Raw genomic sequence first — 15,516 nt, forward strand, 5'->3', positions numbered from 1 at the left:
GCTGCTCTTGCTTAGTGAAGAGGAAGCTGTAACTGGTACTTCCCTGCATTGAAAGAAAAGGGAATTCTTAGAGGTTTTTTCCCATGCTGGCGGTGTTAGTCATAGTCACTGTTCTCCACAAATGGACTCGTGTGTGCAATTCCAGTGGATATTGGTCTCGCTGCAAGCAAGTGCTGATGCTACAGAGTTCACTTCCTCCTAAACAAAAAATAAAACAGTTTGGGTTTTTTTTTTCCTTTGATTTACCAATGCCATTATATGCAAGGGGTTTTTTAGCAAGCCCGTGTAATAGCACTAAATCATTTCTCATTTTCCTGTTTTAGAACTTGGCTCCTCAGCCAAATATTTTTGTTCATTATGTGCAGATGTTTTGCCACTTACTTGGGCAATATTTATTGTTAAAGCATTTAAGTGTTCTTAAACATCAATTGTAACATGGTTCATGTCCTTTCTGACCATGGGTCAATCAGTGTTTTAAGAACTGCAAGAAAAGTATGAGAATTTTAAATGCTCAGGCCCTTCTGTTTGTAATGAGTACCCCTTTCTGTTTCCAAGTTGTGCTTAGTTTGAGGCAAACTTGTATTGTGTAAAGGCTTTTTGCTTGAGGTTCTTTATTAGTTGTAGGGCATATTTCAGTGAGCAGTTACCAGGAGAAGACAAACACACAGGTCAGGCTTGAGCTGGCTTGGGACAAGATGCTGTGAAAAGCCTCCTCCTTTAAGGGACAAGGTGACCAGGAGAGGTTGGTGCTCTGCAGCTGGCACTGACTCACTTTTTAGCAAACTTTTTCAGTATTTTTAAAATAATTTGTTACAGTCTTTTGATAGCTACTGTGGGAGCACTTCTAGTCTGTCTTTTGCTGCGTTCAAAGAGAGTTAACCTAACAGAACCAGCTTCCATTGCTGGTTCGTTGGGGTTTTTTTATTCAGTTTTTTGGCTCACAGCATTAATTAAATGGCATTCTTTTCCTGTATCTGACATGGCTTGCACTCAAAGGACCAGACCACAACAAAGCTGAAAGCCATTTGTTTGGCAGACTAAGGATGTTTGTCTTTGCCTGGAAACGTTTGTAGAGCTCCTGTTGATGGAAAATGAGCTGTTCAACAAGCTGGGAGTAGTTTTGGATCTCAGTATTAGAAATTAAACTGATGAGAACTGTTTTCAGTTGTTTGTGTGCCTTTATGGTTTCATTGTGACCAGTAATTTCCTAATACTAAGAACATAAGTTTCTGTATTGAGAACCTTCGTGTTACATTTTCTGATATTGCACCTTGTTCTGTGTTCCTGTGAGCAGGGAACCTCAGAGGTGTGAGGTTTTATCATACCTGGCTGTTTGCAATGAATTTTATTGTGTGATGATAGTTACCAGGTCATTTCCTAGAAGCTGATGCACATAATAAAATCTGTAAAACCTTTATCCAGCATACTTTGAGAAAGTTTTATGATATGTACATTTTATTCCTCTGTCAGAAACAGACTATAACACATATTACAATGTCAGGAATTTATAGATAAATATATCTATTTCCCCAGATATCCCCATATTTGTCAAAATGTGACATATAACAGATAAACTGACTAAGGATGCATGATCTGAAGTGCATTTATCTAACTAAAATTACAGTTTGGTGGTGGTTGTATCCTATTCTCAAGTATTTTTATTTTTAATTTCCTCTGAGGCAGAAATAGTCTGTTTTTTACAAGAGCTTGTTCCTAGTCACCCACTTGAACAAATGGCTCATGAAGGAGAAGCTGCTTTTTGACATGCTTCATTTGGGTTAGTAAAGCAGAGCAGTCATTTTGTGGACCAGTGTTTTGGTGAGGGTGTGACCCTGTAGGCTTTATCTGGGTATTGGGGGTGGAAGATATCAGGTACCAATTGAGAGTGAATTAATCCAACTCTCTTTGAAATTGTAACAACTGATAAGAGCCTTTCAGTTACATAAGCTATGATTAAAAGTATTAATGGAGCACTCAGAATATATTATACACCAGTTTAGCTGAAATGAATGAAAAGCAAGAAAAAATAGCTATAGATTCAACTGCTTTTAAATTCCTGATGATCAAGAGAGAGATGATGTAGTCTACCCTGTCTGATTACATATGAAAAAGCTCCAGAAATAACATAGTTTAAAAAAGAAAAGAAGGCAATTTTACCTCTCTAGAGGATAAAGAAAACGTGTGCACAGAGGTTTTGAAACTATTTTGCATGGCCAATAATTACTTGATAAATCAATCGTGATTTCATTTAAGCAGCTTGTCATGTAGCAAAGTGTCAGGCACAGACCTGGGTAACAAGATAATTAAAAGCATTTGGAAAACTGTTTGTTTTTTCTCTGTTCAGGTAGTGTGCCAATCCCAGCTGGTGCTGTAGCAGAGAAATGGTCTCCTGGGCAGTGCAGTGAGGATTGCTCCCCAGATGTTGGCATTTCAGAAATTCTGTGATTCTGAAATATCAGAAAGCAGAGCATGGTTACAACAGCTGGTCTCCAAATTGTGAATTTGTCCTATTGATTTATTTAAAACCCACCCCTTGCATTTTCTTTTATTAAAAATCACAAAGGCACAAGGATTTTGCTTTGTTGACTCTTTGGCTTGTTTTCTGTTTGCTTCTAATGTTTCACCTTTTTTTTATTACAAAGTTTCACCTTTTCTTTGCTATTACTGAGTAAATACACTTACAAGTTTTTGAGTTGTTACTAATATGTGTAGACATACCAAATTTCTTCACTTTATCTGAAATCTGACCTGAGCCAAATCCTCCAGCAGCATTTTTTTCCCCTACTGTAATTAACTATGCTGTTCTCCCTATTCTATATTTACAAAACTGTTGGGTTTTTTCCTATGTCTGCATTCACCTGGAGCTGTGGACTTCTATTCTACTTCAGTCTCTTTACATGAAGTTCAATATGATGTTCCACTGATATTCCTGTAGAAATTTGTGTTAGGTTTCTCAAAAAACCTCTTGATTACTCCCACTTTTTGAAGCATGCTGTTAGAAAATAATTGACACTGAAGAACATCAGCCCTCTGCAGTCTTGGTGAGCTGCAGAGGGAGAACAGCTCCACACCTGGCTGCCATGCAGTGTTGTGCATAAAAAGAGAATTCTTTGGTTTTCTGAATACAAAAGTATTTATGCTTTTTTTTGTAATAATATTTTATCTTGGAACTGCTTTTCATTTATCTGCTATTTACCAGCTTTGTTCAAAGCAATGTTTCATATTGCAGAAACACCACCTGTGGCATTTTTAGTATTATGGTTATGAATTTCTGTGTATCTTACAATAGTCTTTTGCAGAAGAGAGGTGAAAATAATTAACAACTGTTCAGTCATGACTTTGCTTTCATTTCTAGTTTGTTAAATGTCACTCCCTATTTTCATGAAGCTGCAGAAGGACGGAGTTTGCTCTGTGTGACAGGCAAAATTGAAATATTCAGAAATAGTTACTCAAGCAAAGCGCTCTTCACACAAGTATTGGCAGTGGGGGAGGAACAGACAGGACATGAAACGTGACAATATCCTTACAGTCAGTACACAATCTCTGGATTTAGGGCAGGGGATATAATCTCATCCTGCAGCTTGAAATGGGCAGTTGTCCCTCACCATCATCCTTCTGGGATGGGCTAGAGATGGAGTGCTTTTATATGGGGAAGTTGTGTGTTTTGTGAGGTATTTCTGTTAAATCATTCCTGTACCTTGTGTGTCAGTCAGGGTTAGCAGCAGTGCTTGCAGGAAGGGAAGCAGCAGATGGGGTCAGGAAAGCACCATTTGTGTTGTGCCCTGTTAATTTTGGCCGGTACATTCATTGTGCTGCCCCTGGGCAGTGTCTGGGGCTGATCAGGGGAGCTGTGCTGGCAGACCAGGCTGCTGTGCCTCTGTTGCCTTGCAGCAATGCTTCTGAAGGGCTCAGGGCTGCCCTTGTCTTCCCTGCTCTCTGCAGAACTTGCTGGTGTAGGTGGATAACATGGTTTTTGCACAATATAAACAGCTGATGTTTCACCTGTGAGCTGCTGCTGCAGCACAGGAATTCTTGGGCTTTAACAAAGTACAGAAGAATGCTGAATTTGTACCAGTAACATACTGCAGTGGTCTTCTGAAGGTGTTCTGGTGGGGATTCACAAGAATTTGGAGCTGTACTTTTTGTGAAGGGAGTGAAAGATGTGCGAGATGTATTGGTCAGCAGGAAGCTGCATGGGCTCACAGTACTCTTCTGACCCCAAAAGTCTGCAAACCACAGGGCTAAGGTCACTTCTTTCCTGAGCTGTTTAGAGTTCTTCCTGGGTGTTTGCACGTTTTTGAGGGTTGATTTGTTTGGGAGGGGTGTAAAGCAGGCATTTAACTCTTCCTTTCAAAAAGTGCTTAATTAATGAACTTCATTGATAATGTTTAATAATGTTTGCCCTTTCTGTTTAAATGACTGTATCAAAGTCTTTAATCTTTAAGGAAAATGGCTGCTTGTTAGTGATTTCATTAACTTATTTCATGTTTTATGTTTATTTCAGCTCTTTAGAGAAGTAAGAATAATGAAGATCTTAAATCATCCAAATATAGGTATCGTGTTTCTTTCACATAATTTCCGTCTCTGGAGAAGTTTTAGCTTTTTCACTGTTAAGATTGCTGTGGCATGAGTTTAAAAGATTATTTTGCACTGGAGTGTGAATTTACTCTAAGATAGCAGTAATAACTGGTATTTCAGAACTGTGTGTTTAAAAAAATAAAATAAACATTGGGATCCCATTGCACAGAACTGTTATTTGCATAGCTAACTGATAAATTTGCTCCTTTTGAATATAGTATTGATTTTTGACTGAATTCAGGTTCTCATTAAAAATTAACATTTAAAATTTAAAAAATAAGAAATCTCATTAAAAATTAGCATATCAAAACGAAGAAGTGGTCAAGAATTTTTTCAAGTTTGTACATTTAAATGATGTGGTACTCCTGTGGGAGTGTCAGCAGGCTGGTAACTGATTTGTCACCACGTGTGTCAGTTCAGTGCACGTGTGTGGCTATTGCTGATGCTCAAATCTGTGCATGTTCTGCTTAGTTCAGTTGTGTTCCCATGTAAATGAAGCAAAGTATTGATTCTTGAGAATATGTTGTTCTGTATGAGTTGGCCAAATGTGTTAGAGTATTTTCTGCTTAGGAGCATTAGACAGAAAGCTTCTTTAGAATAAATAGTCTGATATTATCAAGTGGCAGGCAAACAGTTTGGGCATTTTTCTCTCACAGGATTCTGTGGGGTGTTAACATAATGCTTCTGCAGCTAGTTAACTGATGACTAAATGTCTTTCTCTTTTAGTGAAGCTATTTGAAGTCATTGAAACTGAAAAAACCCTCTATTTAATAATGGAATATGCAAGTGGGGGTAAGTACCTCTTTGCTGCAGTGACACTCTAAGCAGATTGCCAAGTGAGAGAAAGCACTTGTTTTCTTGAAAGCTTTGCTTTCTTTTTCAGCAAATATTTATGTCAAGGTAGTGTAAAATATTAAGCAAAATCTTTAATATTCACTGTGACTTGTTTGGTCAACATAAATAATTCATGTAACTTGTAAAACCAGCTTCTAAATTTACTACAACTTAGTAACATTTGCTTTTTTTTCACAACTCTAATTAACTGGGAATCTTTTCTCAGCCACTGATTGTTCCTGCCCATAACAAATACTAATGTTCTCAATTTACTGTATTCAGTTCCCTACCTCTGGTGTCCTGTTTTGTATAAGATATTTGGCAAAATCATGTTCAGATGAAACATTTCTGTGTTTCTTTAATTGTTGCTTTCAAAAGCATGAGCACTGCAACTTCTGTTTTTAGATGTTGATGACATCTTACATATCTTAATCACAGGCCTTCTACTGTCATGAATTGTTAGGCTTAGCCTTATGCCATTTTAGAAGGAGCTTAAATGCTCTTCCTCATTCTGCAGGGGATGGAAAAATGCACATTGTGCAGTGTCAGATATTTTCACCAGAGCCAGAATTAAGGTATTCAGGCTTAAGTTACTCCTTGCTGGCTAGAACTTAATATCACTCAGCTTGTCAGTGTGACCCTTGAGCACCAGCATCTGGGAATCTCAAACAATTGGGGCTTTTCTTTAGGGGCAGGAAGGAGATAGCCTTTTTTCAGAGAAAATCACTGTTGAATTCAGACTCTTACATTAGATTATGTGAAGTTTAATCAATTGCTGCAAATAAAGCAAGATTCTCTACCCACCTGTCTTTTCTTCCAGCAGCTTCCTAAATGCTCAGCCAAGGTTTGCCTAAACAGGAACAGAGTGGGAATAGTCCCATTAAAATATTGACTAGTACAGGTGTTTGGGGAGACATCTTTGTGTTGTTTGATAGTCTTAGACTTAAAAGTGAAGTCTTATTGCCATCTAGTGATTGGCTTCTAGGAGGAAGAAAGGCCAGTGGTTCTCTAAAGGAATGAGGACCTTTCCTGGGGTGAGAAGGGAGAGGTAAGCACTGTTCTGGTCTAAAAGGCCAAGAGCTGTACCTTTGATGTGCCATGCTGTGCTAGACAGGAATGGCTGGCAAGAACAGAGCAGGCATCACCTTCCCTGTTTCCTCTTTATCAAGGTAGAGGTCATCTTGTTGCACATGAACTCTGGCTGCAGGATGAAAGACATGATCGCTACAGCTGCAGCACTTCACATAAATTTGGGATAATTCTTTCCCTGGTGTCTTTTCCTCTGAATTATGAAGAAGTGTTCAGGTTTGCTGCTTCAAGGTTTTTTGAGAAACAGCTGTGAAATACAGCCTAGGAGAGTTACCTGAGTTGAGTATTTAAGGATACCCTGCAGAGAGAAAACTATTTTATGGGAAATCCTGACATTCCCTCAGATGGCTCAGTGCTTGCTGTTCCTGCAGTGTGACTCCTTTTTTTTTTTTATTGCAATCTGGTGGAGTTGCATCTTTTAAAAAAATAAATATGATATTACTCAGCTCTTCCCTTGTGAGGTGGCTGTCTACAAAACCATGTTTCCTTGCTCAGTAGGGAATGTTTAAATTTTATGGTTTTTGCATACTAGTGAGTACTTTTAAAAGCTGTGTTATTATTCTGTGTTTGTAGTTCTTGCCTACATGACTGTTGGTTTTTAGTAAAGAAAATCTCCCATGCTTTCACAAACATGTCAGTGTTTCATGGGCCAGTGGCCTGCACCTAAAGCTCAAACATTGTAGTCTGTGTTGATGTGCTCTAAAATGACTGCATTGATTAAAGAGGGGAAAAGTGAAACACAGATTTTCAGTCATCTTTGGTCATGCACAGCTGTACAACAGTGGCCTTGTTCTGTGTGTTTTACAGGTATGATGGTTGTGTGAGGGATTTATCAGTGTGTCCTGCTGTGCTTATTCTTGACCCTCCTTGTGGGTACCTCTTCCAAGCCTAGGTTAAAGCTAAGGTTTTTGGTTTTGTTTAGAACCATTTTATACACATGCACAAATTAAAATTCTAGTGCTGGTATGATGGCATTTACAAATATCATCAATTGTTCTCATGTATTAAACTTTTTTTTTTTCTGAAGCCAAAGAAACTCTTGTGAGAAAGTCTGTGAAGGGGTAGATGTCATCTTTGTTTACAAAACAGAAGTATGCTGCTCAGTTTCTATCCTAAGTAATTGGAAGGAAATGGTTTCCTTTGTGTATATCCAGTCACTCATTATTTTCTTGTAAAAGAGAGGATGGTGTAGTAAATTGCACAGCAGTTGTGCCTTGTTCTCTTGAGCTGTCCTGTAATCATAAACTTGAAATACAGTAATTCCAGTGAAGCTGCTGTGGGCAACTGCTGGAGAAGAATCTCTGCATTCTGAAATTGGCATTCATGTATCTTGTTATTGGATTGTAGGGGAGGTGTTTGACTATCTGGTTGCACATGGAAGAATGAAGGAAAAGGAGGCTAGAGCTAAATTTAGACAGGTATGTATAACATTCCTATATGTCAGCTTTCCCCTCACCCCTGTTTTTACTGGTGAAATGAGTAAAACAGCTGTCCTTTGCATTTGACTTAGAGCAGTGTTCAGCATGCTGTGGGCTTGTAGCTCTGAGTTAGAAAGAACTTGTGTCACAGCAGTGCTTTAAGGAGTCAGAGTCTGTTCAGTGGTGCTGTTTCCTTAGTGCTGAGTGCCAGGGTGTCCAAGAGTGCCAGAACACAGAGACTGCTTGGTTTGGAAGTGTATTCCATTCCAAAATGCATTTCCTCTGGGCTGATTTCATATGTCCTTAGCTCAGCAGGTCTGTAACATTTTGGAAGTTGTTCAAATGTAGCAGGCTCCCAACAGGCCAGTTTCAAACTGCAGACAGTGCTTGTAGTAGGGATCCATTCACATTCATCTGCTTACATGAGAAGATACTGTTTAATAGTTGTTCTAAAAAGTCACAGAAAAGTAATGTCTAGAGTTGTTAGTTTAGCTTTCTTTATGATGGATAAGCTAGCCCTGCCAAGGTGTTGGAATTTCATTGATCTGCAAAAAGCATTTCCATTCTACAGTCAAGCAGTACTGAACAAAACCAGATATTTTTGCATAGCTAATTTAAATCCAAATGTCTGCTCTTGTAGCATGTGGAGTTTCAGATCTGACCAGTCTTACACACTTGTTTTCTGCTCTTGTGCTGAAATTTGTAAATGCCTGTTCCCTTTGGCCACTTGGATAGATTCAGTAATGTTGTGACAAGTAATAAATGTCAAGATTATGCTCCAACTTAATGGCACTTGAAAATAATGAGTAGGGACAAGAGTGGTTTTTTGAATGGTGTGTAGGGGTTTGGAACTGCTGGATCAGGGCAGTGATGTTGTCCTGTTGGAAGGGGAGGCTCTGATGGTTTCATTTCTTAAGCATAGCCATACATAATAGAAATTTGATGTAAGATATGAGACTTCCAGGAACCAAGTAATTGATTTTGCTTTGTTTTCTCTCATCTTATTAAATCTTGTATTTACCCTTTTTAATCTTTTGGGGGAAAAAAACCCACACCAAAACCACCACCACCAAACAAACAAAACAACCTAAAAGCAGCTGTAGACTTCATCTCCCCAGAAGTCATTTGTGATTACTGGAGTTATACAGCTTGACAGTAAGGAAAACTTTTCTCACTCTTCAACAATGTGTCTTTTTAAAGCTGCTGCCTTCACTTTCATACTTTGGTAGGTAGGGAGTTTTCCTTTGTGATTGAAGGTTTCTGGTGTGTGCTTCTGTGCTGTGTTGGCAGTAGGAGTGGTGGGATGTGGAACAGCCATTCCCACTTCAGCCATCTCTTCTACGTCCCTGCCTGTTGCCTTTGTAATGTCACTTGAAGAGCTTCAGAGTAACTTGAGAGGATTGACTGTTCTCTCTCAGATGTGAATATTGGAAAGTTCTGCTGATGGACTCTTTGCTCTCAGTCCTCAATTTCTTTCATCAGGAGCTATGTGGAAAAAAGATCTTGCAGTAATTACATTAAAATTACATGTTTCTTCAATAAATACCTATTTTTTCTAATGATTCTACTCCCCTTTAAGTAAAAACATACTTACAAACAGGTCAAACATGTTTTACAGGTACACTTAGTGCTTAATTTTATGGGATAATGTGGGTAGTACAGGATATATGTAGCTTCATTTTCAAAAAGAAATGTGGAGGAAAAGAATTTAACAGGGAGTTACCTGCTGAGCTGAGTGTTTGACCCATCAAGAATTGGGTTTATGTACTCTCAGCCTGATGATTTTTTGAGTTGGTTTGTAGAGTTTTTTGTATTTCAGTAGAATAATTGCAGTTTATAAGGATATATAGATGGCCTCACTTGTTTGCACTGGAATACACTTCTCAGTTTTTTCATGCAAGTCTCCTGGTGCAGCCAGTTGTGCTCTGTCCTCCCCCAAGAGCTGATTTCCTGGCTGCTGAGCTCAACCAGTTTTAGAGGACCTTGATCTCAAAGAAGGGAGGTTCTTTAAAGCTTCAAAAGCTTCAGTTCCTGGGAAAAAAGAGAGAAGCCTGGAAATAAGCAGAGGAGAGAAACTGTAGCACAAGCTGATTGGGCTAAGCAGGAGAGAAAAGCATTGATGCTGGATGAAAGTCAGGTAACTTTGATCAGAGCTTGGCATTTTATTAGATGCTAAAGCTCAGCCTGAGGGACAGTGTCAAAGGAAACAAGGAAATTAGATCTTGCTGGGTTCACAGGTCATGAAACTATTCATTTCACCTTACTGTAGCCCTGGAATAGCTTTGTATCACTTTTGGTCATTGTTGGAGGAAGAATGCACTCTGCAGACCTTTTATCTGATGCAGTGCAGCTGTTCTCTGTTAGGTGGAGACTTGTGACATAATAGTCTTTTTTTTTTTTTTTTTATTTGTTAACTGTTTTAGCAGACAGTGGCTCCTTCTAAACTGAAGAAACAGTTGTGCCATGGTATTGAGATTAGTTCTTACAATAGGTTGTATTATATCTCATTTTCAGATCATGTTTCTTCTTCCAGTAGATGTGATTTCTGGATCAAACACTTGTGTTTTGTCTGAGGAGACACTTCCTCTCTAGCAGGCAAAGAGCAGGTTTTGGTAATTCTCCCTTTGTTTGTTAAAGATTTTTAAAAAATGGTTTTTAGTCCATTTTGTTAAACACATGTAAGGTTTTCAGCAGGAAAAGAGAATATAAAAGACAGTAATCATATTATTTCAGTTGCACTTGACAAGGAACACAGGAGAAGGTACAAAATCTAAGAATACAACTATGCTACACAGTTCTCTATTTCAAACTCCTTTTGTGTAGCCATGTGGGAGAAATTCAAATTGAGAATGTTTTGCATTCTTAATGTCACCTTAATTCTTCTTCCCCATTACAGACTTCCAGGCAGTTCTGGTTCAGTTTCATCCTTTTTCCACAAAAAATCTGATGCAGAGCAACAAGTCTTGTTAAATTTGTGTGTATTAATTCCCTCTCTTTTCTGCAAGCAATAAGATCTGGCCTTTTTCAGTGTTCTCACTGTTTCCCTGCTGAAGCAGTTTAGAATTCTTAATGCTGATAGATGTTAGGACAGATCTTAGAAAATTATAAAATCCACAAAATACATCTTATTGGTGTGTTCCAATAAAGCAACAGAATGCTCTTAGCAGTGTGGAAGGGGCCTTGAGAGGTCAATCATCCTTTTGTCATTTAATCCTTTTAAAGAATGGTTCTTCTGCCTAGAGAGAACTTCTTCAAAACCTGTATTTATACAGATTTTTAAAATCACTCTTTAGAAAAGTTTTTCAATGTTCCAATTGTTACTTCTAGCAAAGACCTCAGATGCCTCTCCTCCCCTTCTCTTCACGTGCCAAGTGTCAGAAAATTCCTCACACAAGAGGGTTAGGAAGTGAGGGAGCTGTCAGTGGAAACAGTGATGGAAGCTGGAAGACAAAGGTTTCAGTCTGGAGCAGCCATGCTTTGTGCTATTTTTCATTCAGTTATGTTCTTCAATTATTAATGTCCTAGACATTTGATGATTTCACTTCACATGGATGGGACTCACTTCTGCAGTCTCTGTGCCATCCTGTTGCAGTGCAGAGGAGTTCAAAAGCATCTCCAAAGGAAGCTGCTGATTGATCATCTGCTCAGCCTTCTGCTCTTAGGCAGGCACAATAAAGCAGCTCAGGAGTGAGTGAGTGGTGCTGGTGCTGTGTCTCTGCAGTCCTGAATAAAGCCTGAGGTGTTTGTCATGCTGTCAGCACTGGAAGCCCCTGCAGAGTGAGCTTGTGGCTGGGGCTGAGGTAATGGCAGCAGAGAGAAAAGGAAGGGGAACCAAAAGAGGGGACGAGTGGTGGCACGGGAGCACCTTGGCAGTTTCAGTAACTGGAAAAAGCTGAACTTGGAGTCTAAAGAGGGAACCAGCATATAAAGGAAAAAGCCAAACCAGAATGAAGGTGTAAGGAATGGAAATAGTACTTCAGCTTTCCACCGTCTGCGTGGTTTCTAAGGTGACATTTTGCATTGGAGTGATTCAATGTTACAGGGCACAAAGATCACTTTGGTGCTTAAGTTTCAAATACAAAACTTACTGGTGCATCAGTTATTTGACCTACCAAGAACCTACCAACAGCTTTCATGTGCTGTAAATGCTGAGGGAGAGAACCTTTGCTCCTTCACCAGTGCAGGGGACCCTTAACTAAACTGGTGATCTGATCAGGAGTTATTTTCTTGTAACAGTAATGCTACCTCATCTTTCTGCTGGGGAAGTCTTCTTACTCTTGAATGAAGACTGAAAATTTAAATTTATTTATTTAAATATAATTACTATTTTTATGTGCACTTCCACTTATTTAAACAAGTCATAACATCTGCCTCAATTCTGACCATGCATGCATGACAAAATGCATTTGACTGCATTTGTGGTCATGTAAGAATAATACTTTATCCAGCTTTTCCATACATGTGAATTTCTGTAGCAATGCTTATGACTCTGAGAAGCAATGTACTATGACACTGCACTGTGTAAATAGCTTATATGGTTTGCAGGAAAATCTTTATGATATTTGGAAATTATCGTGGAAGAAATTATTCCATTGCACTTGAGAGACACAAGAGAGTTTTTCCATTGAGCTTGCTATGGTATTCAAAATACACTAAACCATATGCACTTAGCAGATCTCTGTCAGATGCCTAGTTGCTTCTCATTGCATAAATTTTGACAAACAGGCTGTTTCCCAGTAGTTTCTCAAGTAATCAAAACCCATTTCTTACCCTTTTCTCTCTGGCATGGCATGAAAAATCACCTTTGCAGAGGGCCTGGAAAACCTCAGTCTAGGGGGAAAGCTTTTATAGCTGTATACAGTATTGGAATGGAAATACTTCAGTAACCTTTCTGAAAGTCATTGCTTCTACTGGTCTATAATTAGCCCCACAGGAAAAACAAAATCCTGGTTCAAGTATAGGAGAAAGCAAATAGATCAAATAACATTGAAGTTATTCAGCAGCTTTTTCCCAAATATACTGGTCACTGTAGGAGTTGGTTATGTAGCTCTGACTGGATAACTTCATGTCAACTTCAGTAATAAATGTTGAAATCTTTGATTAAAGCTCCTGCTTCTTTGAGATGTCACTTACATAATTTGGCTTGTTTTCTATCCAGATAGTATCTGCAGTGCAGTATTGCCATCAAAAGCATATTGTTCATAGAGATCTCAAGGTGAGTAGGAAAAAGTGTGTGCAGTGTTTGTGTGTCAGCTTCTGTACCTGTGGGTGTGACCTGTATTGTTTATAAAATACAGTTTATACTGAGCTTTCTGATTTATTTATTTATATATTTGCATATGTTATAGTGAGTCTTGAGAAATATTTGCAGCTTAGATCCAGTTTAAATAAAAGGAAGAGGATTTATAAAGCTTTTAAATGCAAACATTTAATGGCTGCTGAAAGATAACCTCTCCCCCAGTGGTCGCATTGAGATCTCATGCAGGTCAGTGTTAGATGAGAAATCTTTTTTTTTTTTTTTTAAGTGATAGTTTGATAGAGATATGACAAGAATTGATGTTTAACAGAATGAATTACCAGTAGTGATAATGAAACTGAAATATGGCTTCTTTGTAGCTTGGCATGAAACAGCATATCTCTTCTTTTAACTGTGCCTTTTATATTAATAGTACTGCCACGTAATTTGTTCAACTTGTCATAGCTTTGTAACTTAAAAAAAGCAAAAAACAATACCACCATTAAAAATAAAAAACACTTCAAAGCACTTTAAATGTTATATTTATTACCAAATTACTGCAAGAATACCACATGCAATCAAGTATGGATAGTGAGACTATATCTTATTTTCATCTGAATAGATCAAAATGTAAGATACATTTCTGTGGAGAAAAACATGGTAACAAGTTTTTGGGCAGTGAAACAGCTCCCATAGTCTGAAGCCATTGTACAGAGATTTTTAAAACAGGACATGCTAATGATTGACTAACGCACACCTAAAAACCTTGCAAGGAAGGGAATGTTTGTGGGTATTTCAGCTTCTTGCCTTTTAAGAATGAGTAAAAGCAATCAATAGCATTTTAAATCAAGTATTTTATTCATCTGCAAACCATTCTTTCTCTTCCAGGCTGAAAATCTATTGCTAGATGCAGATATGAACATTAAAATAGCTGACTTTGGTTTTAGCAATGAGTTTACAGTTGGAAATAAACTGGACACCTTTTGTGGCAGCCCACCATATGCTGCTCCAGAGCTCTTTCAAGGGAAGAAATATGATGGACCTGAAGTAGATGTTTGGAGTTTAGGTGTTATTCTTTATACTCTTGTGAGTGGATCTCTTCCCTTCGATGGACAGAACTTAAAGGTAGATTTTTGGGGACTATGTTGGCCATGTTTATCTAATATTTTATCTAATATTTTAAGTAACTTCCTGCTTACAACTTACTTTCTGTTCTTGTTCTGTTGCCAAGGAACTTAGAGAAAGAGTGCTAAGGGGAAAATACAGGATTCCTTTCTACATGTCCACAGACTGTGAAAACCTCCTCAAACGTTTCCTGGTGCTAAACCCAACAAAAAGAGGCACTCTAGAGGTAATTGCACAAATGAGGTGCATCAAATTCTGCAATGTGCATTTTTGAGCTGTAATTTATTATATCCATGCTGTTCCTATGCATATTTGGGGTGGAGGTGGGATTGTTGATGAAAGCACATGACTCTTCGAAGATATTGTTAACTAGGGTTGTAATATACCTGTTTTGTTACTTTCAAAATCAATGTGTCACAACACTTTCTACGTCATATATAACTTTTCTTGGTGGTTAGCTTGTGGATTGCTGCATCAATGGATGATCCACCACATTGTTTTCCACATTTTCAGTTGTGAGCTGGAGGTATTGGCTGTTGTAGTTGCCCTTTGTACCCTCATGGAGGAGTAAAGACCAAAACAGGGCTTCCATGGAATTCTGTTGGTGGAGCTTGGAATTCCAAGCCATGTCAAAGTTGTCACGCTGCTCCTGGTCTGCATTGCAGGCTCTCAGCTGTGAGCTGGAATACAGCTGACTGTGGGGAGAAGCTTGGCTTCATGTGTGTAGCTGATTCTCCTCACTGGAGCAAAGCAAGAGGTGCTGGAAATGTTCTGGAAAATAAAAACTAGGAAAGACCTTAGTGTTTGTTGCATAAAGAAGTTGTTCTTCTCACAGCTTGTTTTCTTTGCTGCTAAGTGTACTGTACTAACAAAACCTTTTTTTTCATAGCAAATTATGAAGGACAGGTGGATCAATGCAGGGCATGAGGAGGATGAACTTAAACCTTTTGTTGAACCAGAACTAGACATCTCGGACCAGAAAAGAATAGGTAATTGGTTACTTTCCAGAACCACAGTACTGTTTGCATGATGTGGGAGGGTTGTTCTTTTTTTCTTTTTCCTCTATCACCACTCTGTATTTGTTTGACATTTGGAAAAAGTAACTAATCCTTTAAAACTGATACTTGATCAGGTTTATGTTCTCAAAATTAATAATTCTCTTTTAATTTTTTAAATGTTCCATCCTTTTTTTTGAATGCTCAGCCAGCCTGAACATCAGAGTTTCAATTACTTACA

General features: G+C 38.4%; 1 protein-coding gene across 21 annotated transcripts in view; it reads left to right on the forward strand.

The window, feature by feature from the left end:
• The window catches only part of MARK3 (microtubule affinity regulating kinase 3), a 62,222-nt gene that overhangs the window by 21,389 nt on the left and 25,317 nt on the right, over window positions 1-15,516 (forward strand). For all 21 annotated transcript variants that reach the window (XM_058807736.1, XM_058807739.1, XM_058807742.1 and 18 more), the window contains 7 exons: window positions 4,505-4,553; window positions 5,305-5,370; window positions 7,849-7,919; window positions 13,078-13,134; window positions 14,044-14,280; window positions 14,387-14,506; window positions 15,170-15,269. In XM_058807736.1, the coding sequence (XP_058663719.1) occupies window positions 4,505-4,553; window positions 5,305-5,370; window positions 7,849-7,919; window positions 13,078-13,134; window positions 14,044-14,280; window positions 14,387-14,506; window positions 15,170-15,269 (700 nt within the window). The remainder of the gene's footprint in view (window positions 1-4,504; window positions 4,554-5,304; window positions 5,371-7,848; window positions 7,920-13,077; window positions 13,135-14,043; window positions 14,281-14,386; window positions 14,507-15,169; window positions 15,270-15,516) is intronic.

This window comes from Ammospiza caudacuta, chromosome 6 (assembly GCF_027887145.1).
Source record: "Ammospiza caudacuta isolate bAmmCau1 chromosome 6, bAmmCau1.pri, whole genome shotgun sequence".
NCBI classification, from domain to species: domain Eukaryota; kingdom Metazoa; phylum Chordata; class Aves; order Passeriformes; family Passerellidae; genus Ammospiza; species Ammospiza caudacuta.